Source organism: Berghia stephanieae, chromosome 6 (assembly GCF_034508935.2).
Source record: "Berghia stephanieae isolate SIO BIC M18660-M18661 chromosome 6, UCSD_Bste_1.3, whole genome shotgun sequence".
Lineage (NCBI taxonomy): Eukaryota > Metazoa > Mollusca > Gastropoda > Nudibranchia > Aeolidiidae > Berghia > Berghia stephanieae.
In genome coordinates this window covers 41,364,975-41,384,837 of record NC_088365.1, presented here as the reverse complement: position 1 = coordinate 41,384,837, position 19,863 = coordinate 41,364,975, and the positions used below count along the sequence as shown (strand labels likewise).

The 19,863-nt window shown below is 36.1% G+C and overlaps 1 protein-coding gene across 5 annotated transcripts in view; it reads right to left on the bottom strand.

Annotated features, from left to right (window-relative positions):
- The window catches only part of LOC144975036 (uncharacterized), a 34,997-nt gene extending 16,207 nt beyond the window's left edge, over positions 1-18,790 (bottom strand). Inside the window, exon 1 of one of the 5 annotated variants that reach the window (XM_078918693.1) lies at positions 18,219-18,790. In XM_078918693.1, the coding sequence (XP_078774819.1) occupies positions 18,219-18,245 (27 nt within the window). In that variant the 5' untranslated portion in view covers positions 18,246-18,790. Of the gene's footprint in view, positions 1-14,794; positions 15,027-17,653; positions 18,043-18,218 lie in introns of those variants that run through there. The other 4 variants (XM_078918692.1, XM_078918695.1, XM_078918696.1 and 1 more) reach the window with 4 other exon arrangements.
- Between the last annotated feature and the right edge of the window lie 1,073 nt (positions 18,791-19,863).

The following is a 19,863-nucleotide window of genomic DNA, read 5'->3' as shown; positions in this document are numbered from 1 at the left end:
CTGTTGCGTATTACTCCCCTTTGTTTTTATTAAAGTGACGTAACAAGTTATGGCGATCCAACTCAATTCAAGTTCAAGTTCAGTTCGATGCGAGGCGGAAGGTTAGCGGTCAATATTCATTGTTTTTCACTGGTTTATTTACAAAGGTGTTAATTTGACAGCTCCTCTCTAAGTTCCTAGTTTTTAGCCATTTGTTAATAATATTGCTATTTGCCGCATGCCATGAGAAAAAGAATTATATGCACAAATACTGGACAAATACTTGTAAATTTACAGTGCTGTACTCCTCATTCTACAACGTTGCATGTTTAATCCGTATTGATATCATTTTTCAAGAGTGTAGAAATCACAACAGCAAGCTAAGCCTCTGGCTTTCAACTATTAATTTGTAAAAAATTGTTTATCTCAAGTGTGTACTATTTCCTGTGTCATTTTGAACCCAGGGTGGCAATGTTAATGAGTAGTTTACCTACAAGAATCTCGTGAAAAACAAGTCCGTAGTCATGCCTGAGAGTGAGTTCAGTGATCGTAGTCACAGTAGGATTCAGTGTGCATAATATTGTTAAGGTAAAACATCCAAATGTTCACTAGTAAAAATTGAAAAACCCAAAAGTAATGTAATCAAAAAAAAAAATTAAAAATCGGTTTATCGTCATTAATAATTTTAATGTTCGAGCTCATTAAAATCCATCAGAAGGATGTGTCAACGCGTGCACACGGGCCGTGGAACGGACTATAACAGGTCATTCCAGCACCAGGAAAATGAAAATAGAAAAGTCAAAAGATTTTAGTAAAATAATAATAGTGATAATGAAAACGATGATGAAAGTGATGATGAAAGTGATGATGATGATGATGATGAAGATGATGATAATGACAATTATATGAATAAAGGGATACCTACTTTTCCTCCTCCTCCTCCTCCTCCTCCTCCTCTCTCTCTCTCTCTCTCTCTCTCTCTCTCTCTCTCTCTCTCTCTCTAATAAAAAGTGGACAAATTATTTTCGGCAATTTAAAACCGGTCACACCACTACTTCAGAGCAAAATACTATTTCCACTAGCTGTCATCTGAAAGATTTAGGAGAGTAAAAAGACTACGGCGGTAAATCGGTTATGTGTGTGTGTGTGGGGGGGGGGGGGGGGGGTGTCATCATCAAATTTGTAAACAAAACAGGTTGAAAACGGTCCATTGCAAGATAAACAAATGTCATCATTCTTATTATCCCTTCGTTTTCTGTCACTGTCAATCGGCGCATGTTAACTTGAACTTGATATCAAATTTCGAAGAAGTAAACTATGGCTTCGTGTACAGTTTCTACGAAGGATTGGTCTGTAACCATGCGTAAGACAGAGAATTGATGCTATGCATTTAGTTTGTAAAAACTCATAACATCAGCCAGTCGGGTATAATATACCAGCCCACACAAAAATGTGTTATCTTAAACGTTTATAGTCGGATTAATACAATTTAGTTAGAACTACTCATAAAATAGTTGGCTAAAAACAATAGAAAAGAGCTGTATGACGTCAATTTTCGATATAATCTTTCGAGATAGATAGATAGAGAGAGAGAGAGAGAGAGAGAGAGAGAGAGAGAGAGAGAGAAAAAGAGAGAGGGGGGGGGGGGGTGTTAATAAACAGGAAAGAAAGCAGAATACAAAAATAGATATGAAACAGAAAGAAGTGTGGATTACAGTATGCGCGCGCGCACGTGTGTGTGTGTGTGTGCACGCGATGTGTGGGTGTGTGCGTATGTCTGTGAGCGTGTGTGTGTGTGTGTCTGTGAGCGTGTGTGTGTGTTGGTTGTTTTATTTTGGTTTGCTTTTCTCCATTTTTGGTTCCCTTTGTGTTTTTTGCTTGTTGTTATTCTAGATTGTATTTATTTTTTGGGTTGTTTTTTTTGTAGGTCATTGTTGTCTTCTTTTTTCTTAATTTGTTTTGCTTTGTTTGTGGGTGGAGGGTTGTTTGTTTTGTTTTGGTTTAGTTGTTGCTTGTTTGTTACTGCTTTGTTTTTATTCTTTTTGTTTTGTTTCGTTTGTATGTTTGTTTTTGTGTTTGTGTGTGTGTGTGTTTTGTTGTCTTTTTCTTATTTCCTATAAACGTGAGCATTTATATAGCGCAATATTCAGCAAAAGTACTCAACGTACTTTACAGGAGGTCCCTATCCAGCAGCAACACTTAACATGAAGGACGAGATATGATGTTAGGCGATATTGCATTTTTGTTTGGATAACGACATCGCTGTTACACTGTTAACGATCAGGAACTCATATGAGAAAGGTGAGAGAATGTGAATAAAAAGACCTCTCCTGGGACTCAACTATGTGCCGCTCACTTGGAGCAGGACTCGAAGCCAGGACTTTTCGATTCGAAGGTGAGTATCATACCACAGACCCATGGACCTAAGCACAGACCACATTATAATTGTACTGTTATACCTTTTTTTTAAAATTGTCGTCATCGTCATTCGATCATTCGTCCTCAGACCCTTTATTTGTGGCATTTTTTGTTTGATCCATAACACGATTCTGATCTGGTTTGATGGCCTTTCAAATTTTGCAGTGATGCAATCGCAACTTACTACCATCACACCTGAAACCACAACCAGCGCGAAGCATACCAATTTCATGAATACAGTATACAGTGTGCCATAGCCTTGACCGATATTGAGTGGTGGTGATGCAACGGTTGCAATCAAAACAACACGACACGTGTGCACAAACAAAACAAAACATTTGTTATGTATGGATTTTGCGGTGAAAAAAATACTCGCCCCATGGACCATCCCGCTAGTCATCAGCTGAACCAATAAGATCAGCCAATGCATAAACGAACACTCGTGGCTCCTCCCATCCGCTGGAGAGAGAGAGAGAGAGAGAGAGAGAGAGAGAGAGAGAGAGAGAGAGAGAGATGACCTTATTGAAAACAAATGCTAATATATATCTCTAAAAAAATCGCTGTTTAGCACCAACATTTATATCGCCGATGCATAATATCCTGTAATATTAACATACAACTATTACTACCACAAGATAAATAATGTGACGGGGCACTAAACTTGATCAAATCGACATGGCGAGGAAGGAGTGAAGGGGTCGAGCATACAGGTAAGCAATGGTACTGGGGATGAAGAGACCACTACATATTAACTATGTCTCTGTCACAGATGGCAACAAACAAACAAAAAATGCTATTTTCTTTCCTATAAATTTACATTTGAAAACCAACTTTTTAATCAAGTTTCCATCTTAGAAAATAATACGAAAAACGGTGAAACTTTTAAGAGAAAAAATCTGAGCACGATCAAAAATCAAGAAAAATGATCTGATTCACATCCTTACGACAGGGACATGTCTGAGAAGGGAAAACATCAGTACATCAAGGACCCATGTTCCATGACTACACCCTCCTATATCGGTAATAAGATAATGGTAATAAGGGAAGTCTGGCTGAAGGTGGCAACCCCGTCGGTTATCCCCAATCAACTAATTACAGTAGATAAAAACGAACATTTAATTTAAATAAAGGCATCTCCGCGGATTAATCCCTTTGTAATGCCTATTTTGATCAAGTCAAAGAATGGCATGGAATGGTGTGAAAGTGACGAGTAGTCTACATGGTTTATTGCAAAGGAAAAGCAAATTTGCAATTTGTCCGATGCGAATATGGTTGCTAAAGTTGAAAGAGAAATTGATCATCTGGACACAGCCAGTTTTATTGTTCATGGTGTTAAATAAGCGCACAGGCAGTTTGTGCACCATATTATACAATGGATTCCTGATAATGTCAACACCGCCGGACTAGAAAGACTGGGTTACTCTCAGCAAGGTTGACTTTATACATTACCAATGAAACACACTTAGATAAAGAACAGAAAATATGGGATCAACAAGAGGTGTCGACTTTAAGGTGTTGACATTATGCGGATTATACTGTTATTACATATTTCATCACCACAATCATCATCATCATCAATCATCATTATCATCTTATCATTTTTGTGCGATGTGAGGCCCATACCCCCATCACAACACACACAAACATTAATTTGAGTTTGGATTCGTTCTACGAGATTGATGCACATAAATCAGGGATCGGTTTTTAAATAAACAATAATAATAATAATAATATATTAATAAAATAATAATATATAATTATTAATAATATATATATATTAATATTATATTAATTATATAATTATTATTATTATTATTATTATTATTATTATTATTATTATTAGACCTATTATTATTATTACTCACTTACAACACATATACAATTCCAAATTTAATGACGTACCATATTGAAGAACATACCCATTCAATAATTACATAAGAATAGTTTAAAATAAACGGCCCAGCACCCAAAAATTAAAGTGATACCAATAGTACTACTGTAATTCATACAAGCAATTCGAATTCAATCAGTAATTAATGGGAAGTGGAATTTCAATGAAGTTTTATCACTGTTTCAAACTTATCCTTCACGCAGTAAATAAGAATTGATACTAGGACAACTATTATGTCAGGTAGTAGTGCGTTCGTCTGTATCTGTGTATGATTTTAAGAGTTTAACAGAAATACTAAAAGAATTAGGAGCACTTATTAAATGAAACTGCCACAACAAATACCATTCCAGAAAAATAATTATCATAAAAAAGAAACAAAGAATCTATCTTTTATAATTCATTAGATACAAAGCTAAAAGTCGAAATAAAGCAACCACTCAATAGTCGAAAACAAACATATTCACGTGATATTTATTAACTTAAACACACGAGGAATCGAGAATATATAAAAATCAGAAAGAAAAGAAAAACACAAACAAAACAAACGCAGGTTTGGACACAGCAAGCCTTTCTATCTACATATGAATGAATCTAATAATAGACATGATGGAGATGTGTGACAGTGACAAACATAAACTTTTTAACACACTAAAAGTGACACGGGCTGTTTGACTTCGGGCTGGTTATGCGACTTGATTTGCTTTTGTTTTGTTTTTATTTACTAAGGCATGTGACTTTGAGGCCGAATAAGTCCCAGTTTATGCAGCGTGAAGTGGGCAGGGACGCTTACAATGTACTACAGCCTGATCTACACAATATGCAACTGCCTGTTTGCTGGGGATCTGAACGCAATTCTGACTTTTCACGGGAAAAGACGTTGAAGGGACGCATGTTCGTTCGCGTGCCAGTCCAGTCAGACAATGGAACCACAATATATGTATTTGATACGGTGATTAATTTTATAACAGGACTCACTTAAATAGGAGTAAATGGTAACTTTTTATTTGTCAATCAAATGCATATTGTCCAAATTACGATGAACATTTTAAAAAGTGTTCAATATGAGAATCTTCATTCTCCGTGCTGCATTTTTTAAAACAACAACAAAAACAAACAAAAAAAACCATTGCTGATGGGTCAAATGTCGCTCATTTTTAAGCTCAGAAAATAATCAATTCCCATCCCGTAGAAGATTACATATATCTGTAAATTCTTACAGTTGAAAACACGGCGATTATGGGAAGTGGAATTTCAATGAAAATTTATCACTGTTTCAAACTTATCCTTCACGCAGTTATCCAGACTGTCGATCCAACGGTGTGCTCAGTGTGCTCTCCCCCTTTTCTATCCATATTTATGAAGAATACTTCAGTTTTTTCACCATGCTCTGCACGCTTCATGATGCTCCATTTATTCTCACTGGTGAACCGGCCATATTGAAACCCCTGACACGCGTTGGTATTTTTGCCAAAAATTACCACATGCCCAATGCAAACATTAACTGAATCAAATTATTATTCACAAATTGTAATGGAACCAGACAACAGTTAAAGAAAAATGCGAATCTGGACCAGTCAGATCAACTGCACCTCACTGAAATGCTTCAAAAAGACCTTTAGAAATGATAAAAATAGAATAAAAAATTATTGATAAATTTCATGTTTGAATGAATGGTGGTGCTATTCATAGCCCAAAAGAGGAAAAATACTACAACTACAATACAAAGGAATGGTCATGACAAATAGAAAAAAAAATGAAATTGATAAACAAATCAGCAAACAGCGGCCTTTCAATTCTGCAAAGACCATTCCACATAAAACGCGCAACGAACATACGGACACCTTAGATATAGATAGTATGCAGATGACGTCACTCAGGCCTTTGTTATTGTTTTGCCATCCGCGTTTGTGAGTTGTTCTCACTAAACTGTATTAACCATACTATAAAAGTTCATGGTTAACAGAGTTTGTGTGTTGGTCCGTTATACTTCCGGATGGCAATGTTGTGAACTCCTTGGCCAAGCGCATTCTATCTATATTGAATAGTTCCTAAATGAGCCAAAATATGGAGAGAAAAATAAAGGGAGTGAATGTGACTCATATAAAAGGGGACAATACAAAATAAACAAAGTTTCGGTCTTATGCCTTCCTCGGGTAACACGCAGATAATGGGTAAAAAAGAGAAGGGAAAAAAAAGAAAGAAAGAAAGAAAGAAAAAAAATAAAAAAGAAATAAAAAGAAAAGAAAATGTATAAAAAGAAAAGAAAATATATAAAAAGAAAAGAAAAACAAATGATTTTTTTAAAGAAAAAAAGTACGAATAATAAAAAGAAAAGAAAAAAAAAGAAAAAAATTAAAAATGATTATGATGATGATGATGACGACAACAACAACAACAACAACAACAACAACAACAACAACAACAAGAAGAAGAAGAAGAAGAAGAAGAAGAAGAAGAAGAAGAAGAAGAAAGAAGAAAAGAAGAAGAAGAAGAAGAAGAAGAAGAAGAAGAAGAAGAAGAATTTTAAATTATGAAAGAAAGAAATATAGATTGTGTGCGCTTGGCTAAGAAGCTCATACCATTGCCATCTGGAAGTATAACTGACCAACACACACAACTATGTGTAACCTTAAACGTTTATAGTCTGATTAATACCATTTAGTGAGAATAACTCATAAAAACGCAGATGACAAAAAAACAATAACAAATAATAATAATAATAATAATAATAATAATAATAATAATATAATAATAATAATAATAATAATAATAATAACGGACTCTTATATAGCATACGGTATTTTCGGCTCTTGGTGCTTTATATCAACACAAAATAATTTTCCATAAATTTTACGACATCAAAAAAGAAATGGCTTCAAGTATTTCTTCAACACAGACAATGATTTGGACTCCCGAATGCTCTTTGGAATAATGTTCCATACAGACCCAAAATGAGAAAAGGGCCTTGTTCCCGACTTTGTACGAATGCGTGGAAACGGAAGGAAAAAGCACAGATCGGGTCGTCGAATATTTTTTAAGGTCTGTAATGTAGGGAGCGGTAGTGTTATCCAGACAGCGATAAACTATGACACATGCTTTGGGTTGGATCCTTTTCTTAACAGGTACCCAGTGTAATGTTAGAAATAGAGGTGTGGCAGAGTCAAGCCACCTCTTTCGAAAGACTAACCCGTCAGCACTATTTTGAACAGTCTCTCTCCACCTGAGCTTATTTTCTGAAACACCAAACAACAGAGGAGCATTGAAGTAATTCGGCTTTGAAAATAAAAAGAAAACGACAAGTTTTTTGGTCATTAGATCCGATTATTTTTTTTTTCAATTGGTAGATCAATGATAGTGTGGCGGGTTTGTGTGTTATTTTTGTGGGTTCGAGTCCAACCATAAGCTCAATGGTCTGGAGTCGAACTAGTATGCGCGCTATGGCTCTCTTTCCCAGCTGCGCCACTCAACCTACACCACAAATGGCTCAGGTTTAATCTAGGGGTGATTAAGAATAGCCTTAGGGTCCCTTATAACTTTAATTGTATTAATAACAAGTGAGTCAATACAATAGTAACGCACAATACAATAATAACAATTCTATACATAAAGTTTAATTAGATTATTACAGGAAAAGATAGAGAAAATAAGTGTTTAGTTTGTATCGGGAAGAATGGCTCTAATTGAGTGGATCTAATTTAATATCTATTAATCTATTGATTTATTTATTTATGATTGATTGATTTATTTATTTTGAATCATTTGTGTCCGTGGAAAATACATTGGAAAATGGTATAAGCCCGTTTGGCTTATCTTTAAATACAGCCGGCTCGCTTTATTGAGGCAAATGTATCAGCTAGTTCCAGGGTTGGCTCCTGCTTCCAGGGTTTTCTGGACTTCACAACAATGTGTTGTAGTAATGGGCTGACAGGAAGATTCTGGTGTCGGCGATGACTGACATCAGGGATTTACAACTAAGCAAGGACTGGGAGGCAGGGATTGGGCACGGACTGGGTGCTTCAAGGACAAGGACGAACGTCCATAGAATAGAGCACAATTAAAATATACACAAATTATAATAGTAATGGTAGATTAAGCATTGAATTCACTTTGAATGTTAACCAATAATTAATTTTACCTTCAACCGAGAGAAGTTAACCTTTTACAAGTTTGAAATTGGAGGGGTGGTTATGCTTTCTTGGGATTCTTAGCGTGAGATGAATTTGGTTTTGTAAAGTAAGGGGACGCGAAGGAATTATGGGGATAACCAATCAGAAAGAATGTTCCTATTTAGATAGCCAATGAAATTCAGGTGCTTTTGGTTAAGAACTATAGCGGGAAGGGATAACGTTAAGTGCAATTTTAGCTACTCTGAACGAGACGAGAACCTCAGGGCATATGCACGTTGGAGTCTTGTTTGGAAAAGGTAATTAGCTTGAGATATGCATACAATGGGCAGACAATTTGAACAGGTGAATAAGCCTTACGCGGTTCCGTTATACAATGGGAAGGTTTCCCACATTTTGACCAAATCCCGTTAGAGAAATTTAGAGCTTTATTGGAGAAAAGACTTTCCATGTTTTGAGTGTTTTATCTCGAGGAGTTAATTTCCCATGGCAAATATATATTGTCCACTAAATTTGAAGTGGGTTTGAATGAGACGCTGACGAATGATAAAGAAATCACGCAGTGAAAGAAAATCGTTCGTCACAGATAGGATCATTGTCTTATTGTGGTAGTCCATCGACACTTGCCAATATAAAAATGTTCCTAGAATATCCACCGAAACCTAAAAGGATGCCCGACACAACACATACATAATATTATACAATGTTACAAAACCAGTCAAACCATCACTTGAGTAAACTAGCGTTGTCTGGGAACTCTATCAGAAAGATATCAATGCTCTCGAATGTGACACAAACAGGGAGCACGGTGTATTGTGTACTTCTCTAGAAACACAAGCGCTCACATCTGACTCAGAGGCTTGGGCTAGGATCACCTCGCATACGCAGAGAGGACACAATCCCAATTATCCATACATAATACACAAACTGCAGTCACCCTCCCAAAATCAATCAGACCAATATCCAGAACAAGGGGCATATTCATAAATTGTCCAGCCCACATTCAAGAACAGAGACACACAATCATTCATTCTTTCCCATGCAAGAAGACTATGGAGCAATCTGTTATCCGAAGAAAAAGAATCAAGATGCCTCTTTAAGAGAGTTGTTTACTTCTGAGACTGAGTGACAAATTAGAAGTCAATGATGATGAAAGTTTTATCTGCTTATTTGGAAAGGGGGAGGGGGAGCTCTTTTTTAGGGTTTTTTTTTCCTTTCTTGTACTCATGGATGTCAAATGTAGGATGATCATCCATAAAAGTGAGCTACTTGACGAGTACTTAACCCAAATTGTTAGGGGCCCATTGTTGTAATGGAAATACTCTCAAACCCACGCAAAATATTGTCAATTACAACTAAACCCATAATTGCGTTCGGATATCAGGCCTGCTAATTTGTGCACCTAGAAGTATTATTATTATTATTATTATTATTATTATTATTATTATTATTATTATTATTATTATTATTATTATTTATTATTATTATTATTATTATTATTTTCATGATTATGATTATTATTATTATTATTATTATTATTATTATTATTATTATTATTATTATTATTATTATTATTATTATTACTATACTACTATACACTACTACTACTACTACTACTACTACTACTACTACTACTACTACTACTTACTACTACTACCATCATCATCATTATAAATATACACAGCTGTTCATAGCTGCCAGTGGGAACTATCTAAAAATGAGGAAAACTTCACGTAGCCATCATGAAAACAAACGTGTTTAATATTGCGCTTAACACATGTGATAAAAATATGGCACTAGGAGGAAACTCTATTTTCAATTGAATTTGAAAAATATCCATACATTAAAAAGTCAAGCCTATTTTCTTTCTTTTTTTCTGACAATGTGTCGTACCCCATTCACTTTTTTTCCGTTATTATTATTATTTTTTTATTTTTTTTTGGAGGGGGGGGGGGGGGGGGGGAGGTTACTGTCTTTGTCCTTTCTTGTTGGCTCAAACCCGACGTGCACTGATTTGCAGATCTGATAACCCAATTCCATATGGGCTCAATGTTGTAATGGAAATCTCAAAAATTGACACAAAATATTGTCCATTTTTTAGGCCCATAAATGGATTCAGATATCAGACCTGCATATATGTACACGTCGCTTAAACTCAAACCTCACTTACGGTGATAAATCGTTTTCTTATTAGTTTAGATTTTTAGTCTCTCTCTCTCTCTCTCTCTCTCTCTCTCTCTCTCTCTCTCTCTCTCTCTCTCTCTCTCTCTCTCTCTCTCTCTCTCTCTCTCCATCCATCTATTTCTTCCTTTGCTCTGTCATAATATCTTAATAAATCTTTATATACTATTTTCCAAAGATTGAAGCAGTGGTCAGAAATGAAAAGAAGTAGAAGCAGATTCACATTTTATTTTATAAAATGTGCCTTGTTTATGCTTGTGCATTAGCCATTGCTATCAATGCCTACATCAAGATGTTTATTCACCCAGCGATCTCGTGGGATAAGTAGGCCCAAGCAACAACCCCGGAGCCAGACTTCAGTGTCGTGTCACCCATTCGATTACTGACAACTATAAACGTCGCGTGGCTTATTATATAGGATACCGACTCTTCCATGGACGTCATAAATATTATCTTTATACAAATTTACGCGATCATGCGATTTCGTTTTCTTCTTTTTATCATAAAATAAAAATCTTCTCATTAAGATTATTATAATCACAGTTCCATTTTAACGATTTTTTTTTTTAAAAACAACTATTAACGAGTTCCTGTCATACTCTGGAAAGACACCAACTTTAAATTTGGCTCACAGGAATTTCAGACACCACACGGAGGAATTTCAATGGAGAAAGAGGAATTTCCGCACACAAGAAAAGGGATTTGGGATGGTATTTGGCATTGTGTTTACATATTGCATAGTTATAGATAACTGATAAGAATTACATTACAATATACTATGTAAACACAATGCCAAATATAATCCCAAAGTTTCCTTATTTCAAACGAAGTAAAGTTCCAAAACCAAACAGTAGTGATTGTAGTACTGGTGGTAGTGAGGATGATATGGTGTTGGTGGCTGTAGTAGTAGTGGGGTAGTGATGATGGTGATGTGATAATGGTAGTTGAGGTAGTAGTGGAAGTGATGATGTGGTGGTAGTGGTTGTAGTTGTAGCAGTAGTGGTAGTTATGATGTGGTGGTAATAGTAGTAGTAGTAGTAGTAGTAGTAGTAGTAGTAGTAGTAGTAGCAGCAGTAGTAGTAGTAGTAGTAGTAGTAGTAGTCGTAGTAGTAGTAGTAGTGATGAGGATGATGTGCTGGTGGTGGTGCTGGTTGAAGTAGTAGTAGTAGTAGTAGTAGTAGTAGTAGTAGTAGTAGTAGTAGTAGTAGTAGTAGTAGTAGTAGTAGTTGTGATGATGATGTGGTGGTGGTGTAGGTTGTAGTAGCAGTGGTCGTGATGACGATGTAGTGGTGGTGGTTGTAGTAGTCGTGGTAGTGATGACGTGGTGGTGGTGGTGGTTGTAGTAGTAGTGGTAGTGATGATGAGGTGGCGGTGGTGGCTGTAGTAGTAGTGGTAGTGATGATAATGTGATGGTGGTGGTTAAAGTAGTTGTGGTAGTGATGATGTGGTGGTGGTGTTTGTAGTAGTAGTGGTCATGATGATGATGATGTGGTGGTGGTGGTGGTTGTGGTAGACGTAGTGATGATGATATGGTGGTAATGGTTGTAGTAGTAGCGGTAGTGACGATGACGATGTGATGGTGGTGGTTGTAGTAGTAGTGGAAATGATGTGGTGGTGGTGGTTGTGGTAGTGGTGTTAGTGGTAGTAGTGGTAGTGATGATGTGGTGGTGGTGGTGGTTGTAGTAGTGGTAGTGATAATGTGGTAGTAGTGGTAGTGATGATGGTTGCAGTAGGTAGTGCTAGTGATGATGATGTGGTGCTGGTGGTTGTAAAAGCGTTAGTTAGGATGATGTAGCTGTAGTAGTGGTGGTAGTAGTGATTATGTGGTGGTGGTGGTTGTAGTAGTGGTAGTGACGATGGTAGTGGTTGTAGTAGTTTTAGGGATGATGATGTGGTGGCGGTGGTGATTGCAGTAGTAGTGATATGGTGGTTGTAGTAGTAGTGCGAGTGATGAGAAATACTTTCTGATATCTCGGAAGTATAATTGACAAAGATGGAGGCACTGAAGAAGAGGTGGAAGCATGGATAGGAAAGGCACATGCTGCATTCATATCTTTGAACAGAGTTAGGAGAACTAAAGACAACTCCCTTCGACTAAAGCTAAGACTTTTCAACTCAAACGTGAAGTCTGTCCTACTGCATGGATGTGAAACTTGGAGTGCATCGCAGGCATGTATAAGGAGGATACAGAAAACAGGTGCATGTGTAAGCTAATCAGAATATCATTGATGGACAGGATTAAGAACGAAGAAGTATGGAAAAGAACACTGCAGAAACCAGTGGGAGAGGAAATAGGAAGAGGACGATGGAGGTGGATTGGAGACACCCTTAGAAAGAATGACTCCACTATAATCTAGAAAGTATTGGACTAGAATCCTCAGGGCAGAAGATCAAGGGGAACACGGAGAAGAGCAAAAACAATCTGATATACAGAGAAGTGATAAGACATGGAACGAGATTTTTTAAAGTTAGCTCAAGATAGAGAGGGATGGAAACTGTTTGTCGGTGGTCTATACCCTGCCCCGGGGTGAAAAAGGCAATGATGATAATGACTTTGTGCCTCCTGAAAATGGATTTACGTTTTCTTAATTGGTATGTTTATAATTTTTGAAGAGAAAAATAAATATGTTACCCTCATTTATACGGGTCACATTTACCTCTTAATTTAGTGTTTTTTCTCCACCCTGGCTCATTTAGGCCTCTTAGTTTATTTTATTTTATATTGTTAAATATTATTTTATTCTATTTCTTTCTTAGTTTGTTTATCTATTGGTTAATAGCACAGAAATAAGAAACTGTCCATACACATTTCAGTTGATAATAGGTAATAAAGGTTAATAAAAATGAATATCCATTTTTATCTTTTCAACCAACCAGTGACTCAGATCCTGATCCGTTTAATTCGAAACATTTTAAAGATCTCGTAACTTTAAATGCAATAAAAGTTATTCATCATTTCTAAATTTGATTTAAAAACAGCGGGCATTCTACATTATGGTGACAGTCAGTCAAGCCGTGGTGTGCAATTTAAAAGATAACAATAAATTAAATATGTCGATTAATTGGATGAACAGGCGAATTTTGCTTCATCACAGTAGATGCCATGATAATAATATTCTAAAATATCGATAAACTAGAGACTCGGAGATGCAAACACATAACATACTCGTCATACGCTGTCTTTGAAAGGAAGAAAAAAAAAGATTTTTTTTCTTATACCTATGTAATATTTTTTATCATTATTGCCATGTGTATTAATAGTGGAGATAATATCACTCATCAAAGATTAGAATCGGTGTGCTGGTTTAATTAAATGTGTCGTAATGGCATCGAGATGGTTACGATGATCCTATAGTTTATGCTAAACACACACCACGTTAACCAATTAACTGCCATACTCTGGAAAGACACGTATTTAGAAATTTGGCCCGAAAACTCGTCCTTCAAATATCGATCATTTAAGAGTGTTAGCCAACAAGAGGATCATTTAAATCGATCGCTATTAAAAGGGCGAGCTTTATGGCCAAATTTTTAAATACGTACCTTTCCAGGGTACGGCAGTTAACTGGTTAACTAGACCGTGGAGAGTCTAATTAAATCTATGATTTGCTGCTGTAACACATTATGGTGGCCTTAGCTCGATGGTAATAGTAAGAATGCTATCAAATACAAGTACAAAACGTAACAATTAAATTGCCATTTCTTTCTCATCGTGTCAATGTTAATCTGTATTTATGCGAGTTCAATAAGCTAAATTGTATCAGAGGCCCAATTATTGTTAGAGAGGGAAAACTATTGCACACACACACACTATCAATCTATCTGGTGCATACACAAACAGCACACACACTCAAACACTATTAACGAAATAATATACCAATAAGCTGAAATGAGTGCCGAAACAGTAGTATGCGTAACCACATCAAATACACGCCAGCTGATTTAAGAAGCCTCCCAGTTTTGAGCATAATTTATCATGCTTTGGCATATTAACAGTGTTGCCAGCAGTTGAGTTTTTTTTTAAAATGGCAAGCCGCGGGCCTAAACCTTTTTTTTTTTATTTGACCAGCAGACTTCAGTCAAAACTAACCTTATATGTATCCTATGTCAAACCCATGACCCACAATACAAATTAATCACAATTCCCCCAAAGAAAAAAAATTATAATAAATAATAATATAGATAAACAAAGTAGTCTCACCTATCATAAAAGGTGTAGGTATGCCATGAATATGACGGCACCACAGGCCATGCCATGGGCTATCTGGAATACATGCAGACCAGTCGAAATACCAGGCCCTCAAGAATCTAAATAGTATTCACTATTTCTTGTCACAGATGATTTGGCGTCATACATCAAACAGTGAAGTTTTATGTGCTACTGAGTCAAAAAAAAAAACATTGTCATAAATGCTCACAGACTTGAAGGTCTCCTGGAGGGTATGGGCCATACACATTAAATTAGCTAAGGGCCATACACATTAAATTAGCAAAACTTGTTACAATTTGATTTAGCCATAAACATTGTGAGCAGATATTCCCCGTCATTGCCACAAAACAAAACAACAGTGCGACCTTATAACCATCGTCTAAATGACTTATTCCTAATATAACGCACGATGAGGGCCATCTATTTCTTATTATTATCATCGTTTTATCTCACTCATCACTTAGTTGTTAAAAAAAAAAAGTGCATTGATCGCCCTATTGGTTCACAGCCACGACTGCGTGGTCCAGTTAATTGGGTCTTCAAATCCCATTTCCTTCCCTTCAATCGTGTTTACCACTAAGACAGAAATTAAATAAACACACATTTTTAACAGTTAACACGTTCAAAAACATGACAATGACCCCTTATTCTGCTCCCTCTTTATAACATAATACGCCGACGACTGCCATCATCCGATTGAGTCGGGTGGTTGGCGAAGGAGGAGTTGAAAATACGTCAATCAAGTTCCACTGAGAGAAATTATGTTAAGGCATGTAATTTGATCACACAGTTATCATATCAGTTATGGATTTACTTTAGGTTAGAAAAACAACAACAAAAAACGAATTGATGAGAAACCAATATCCATACTTGACTTACTTGGATGAGATTAGATAAAACGATGAGTGTCAAAACACTTGAGTGTTTACACCAATAGCGGCTGTCAAATTCAACATTCTTTCCATCCCTCTAAAACCTAGACTCAAAATTAATCTACATCGGGTAACATACATATTCAAAATAAATATAAATTTGATGCAGTAAAGAGGAAAGGATGGAGAGAGAGAGAGAGAGAGAGAGAGAGAGAGAGAGAGAGAGAGAGAGAGAGAGAGAGAGACGGTACGTCGCGGAGACAGGAAGGATGAAAGTTAGTGGTAAGTGATAATATTTGAAAGGATAAATTATTGAGAAAAAAAAAATAATACAAAGTATAATAAAACATTTATAACAAAAATTGTTATCTAAAAGTGTGGTGTGGAATGACTTCATCGCAAAATTATTCTTTATGCACATTTTGCATTATAAATATCCAAATCTCCACCTCTTATCACTTGGGGCCATGGATATAACATTGAGTACGATAGATAAATTAAATTTAAAACTTAAAACGCATTATATGAAAATTGTTTAAATTTGACTTATCTTTATTATTTGCAGATTAATCTTTTGAATTTTGATCTTTAAGCACAGTGCGTACAATAATAGATCCAATACAATTTAACGCTCGAAATTTGAAATAATGGCTATCTAGCAATTGTACAGACCAGCAATGTATATACTAAAAGAATTTCTATTTTAATTTAAAGGATAAAAATGATTTGTACTACATTTTGCTTACTGCAGTGAAAGGCAAACAAATGAACACTGCTCACAACAAACAACTTTTAGTTCGGCTGCAGTCGGCACTAGACGAGGGACAACTAGAGTCATTAAACTGCATTAAAGCGATTTAAAATTAAAAGTCATTGACATAGAACTTTTTATCTGTGAATAAATGAAATCACATCTATATCTAAAAAACGGTGAAATTGGTGCACGTTGCACAACACAAGTTAAACAAACAAAAAAGAAAAATGTTTTCGTCTTGAACGTACATACAAGCTGGCCAGATTAACAGAATTCTAGCACAATATTATTGGGAAGAGCAAACGATCAAAGTGAGAACCGATCTTAGTTTCAGGACGCAACAAGTAGTCCCGCCGAGTAATAGCGGTAATTGTAATTGATCGATTACTCCACCAAAAATTTGATGGTAAAACCTGGCGAGTGAACTTGTAAGTCTTTCTCTGTAACCAGAGTGAACAACGATTGTTTATCTTTATTATTTGCATATCAATCTTTTGAATTTTGATCTTTAAGCACAGTGCGTACAATAATAGTCCTGGCATATATATAAAAAATTTTCTTTTTAACCAGAGTAAAACACGCGCACTCTCTCTCTCTCTCTCTCTCTCTCTCTCTCTCTCTCTCTCTCTATATATATATATATATATTATTATATATATATATATATATATATATATATATATATATTATATTAATATATATATATATATATATATATATATATTTATATAAATATCATAATATATATCACAACAACACAACCATGATATGCCCGTTAACCAGCATCGATGACTTTAACGGTTGAGTGATTTCACAGATGATGGCCTCACGAGTTGCGGTCAGTGCGAGAATACCTAATGTTGCATCATTTTCTGACCTCAACAATCAAAGCAAAAGCAAACTGTGGTTTTATGACCCCAATCTGGTTTCTCAGTCTGAACTAGAAGAGAAAAAAGACTATCCACGACGGGCGAACCTTAAGAATGAAACCGTTCATTTAGAATAAATCTTAAATTTCAAGAGAATTGGAGGATGCAAGTTAATTAATATTAATATTATTTTGTGTAACCACAAAAAAATCAAATTAATAAATAAAGTGCGGGCATAATCATCTAAACACGACGCAAGTTTTAGTTTTAATAAAAGCGCCGTGCGTAGTGTACAAGTACAAATTCATTAACAAGATAATCTGCCAGGATTTTTCTATTTTGGTTGCTGACTCACCCATCAATAGAAATATTTCACTTAATTAGATATTGGTTTAGTTACTTCCAGAAGGCTATGTCACACACGAGCACACTTGCTGAATAAAAATGTTACAAGTGGTCTTCTAGCTCCCTCGACGATTGCCTCGAAAGGCTGCGATAACGAGCATAACACGCCTCCTTCCCCTTCCCATCCCCTACCCAAACATAATATCAAAACTCAACACATGAAGAAGAGGGTTGAACTTCAACCGTTGAAGAAGCGAAACATGCTTTGCCCTGTTTGAAAACAAATATATATATTCTTTCCAAATTGGCTAAAATAGCAGAAATTCACAAGTCTGTAACGTTTTGATCAAAATAAACATAACACAATGGATGTAGTAATTTATTTCTAGGTCAAGCCTCAAACGCGCAAAATTCGAAATTTGTGAAGACAGCTAGATGAGCGAGTTGCGATACTTCTCACGAGGGTCGCCTGAGGCCATAAACAAACCGAACATATGATAATACCGTTACGGCATGTAACCCGATAATCTTATGTAACATATTTAACATCTGAATAAGAATAATCAAAGACTTACCGGTGGTAAATCCCCATCCTCATCCATACTATTTCCTCATGATAATCCATATGCCTTCATAATGAGCGCGGTCAAAGCAGACGATTTGAAAAGATTCACGTCATAGCTGTATGTGTACTCTGTTCGCGACCGTCGTAGTAAAACTGTGAAACTGGGTTACAAACGCGGCGAGAGGAAAACAAAAAGAAGCGCGTTGGTTGGTCCTCCTTCCATGGCGTATCTGTGATGATGTAGTTTGATTGGTTGATATAAGTAAACTGATGAATATGCATAAGATATATTCCCTCGCACTTGCTCACCCGATAAAAGAGTTGATTTGGTCATACCGTTCGCACAGGGATTTTGTTGAGAATTGGGGAGGGGGGAATGTGTGAAAACCGCAAATTTACTATGCGGTCTACCGGAACGTGAAGAGCCGGTGCTGTGTCATGTGTTCTGTAATTAAAAATAAAGTTGTTCTTGCTCAGCTGGTGTTACGAATGACAGGAAACTACAATGTATTTACTTTTCTCGCCAGTCATCAACATGTTCCTTCCTTTACAAGGATAGGTAGGGGGGGGGTATAAAAAAAACTAATGTTAACAATTCTTCGAAACTTAACGGGATTATTGCTGTTATTTTATGGGTTGAAAGCACTTGTTGTCGGGTCCGCACATTCAGTCTTTTTGTTTGTTTTGTTTTTTTTTAAGGGGGGGATTTTTTTGTTTTGTTTTGTTTTTGCTTTGTTTTTGTTTTTTAATTGAGACGGCATAATTACACATGCAGACTCTAGACAATTGTATAGACAATTGTATTGAGAGAGAGAAAAAAAAACAAACAATAAAAATTAAATATGTATTTCTGCTCTAAGGATTAAGTGAATCTACGCAATAATTATTTTAAAAACTTAACTGTCAACTCCTTACTGAGCCCATATATTAGGCATACCATGTCCCATGCGTTTCACAATGCTTCATTTATTCTTTCAGTATGCCACGTGGCACGAACTTTCCATTTTAAACAATAAGTAAAAGCTGTATGTTAGGTTCTTTTTATTTTCTGAAAACACTCTAGCAATATATGCCTGACCCAAGAACACAACGACGGAGACAGAGTTTTGTGTTCATTGTTACCTATCCAGTCACTGACCATGCTCAAAATACAACCTTACATTGAATCCCTAGACAAGATGTATTGACCCATGGTGAAACCGATATGTTTACACTTTTCTAAATTTGCACAACCGTCACAAACGAAAAACAGAAAGTTAGAAGAAAGGAAAACAACGTCAACGTATAACTGTTCGTGAGTTATTTCCTTGTCTTTCACTTGCTTGATAGCCGACAGCATTATCGGCCAACAGACGCTGCGCTCTGTTTAAGCCGCTTGTGTATCGTATGTAGTATGAACGGTAAAAGGGTGTATTACCAATGATATATTACATGACAGAATCGTGTTCCTTCTTCTTCGTCCCCCCACCCCCTCATTCATGTTGTTGTTGTCGTGTTCGAATGTTTTGTTTGTGGAAGAAACCCCCATGCAGAGTCGTTCCAATAGGGAACAAAAGTGTGATGTAAAATAAAACTGGTTCCAATGTGAATGGAATTATGAAATCACTTTTCCGGATGATTGGATCATCGTTGTATAATTGATCTTCTGATTTCAG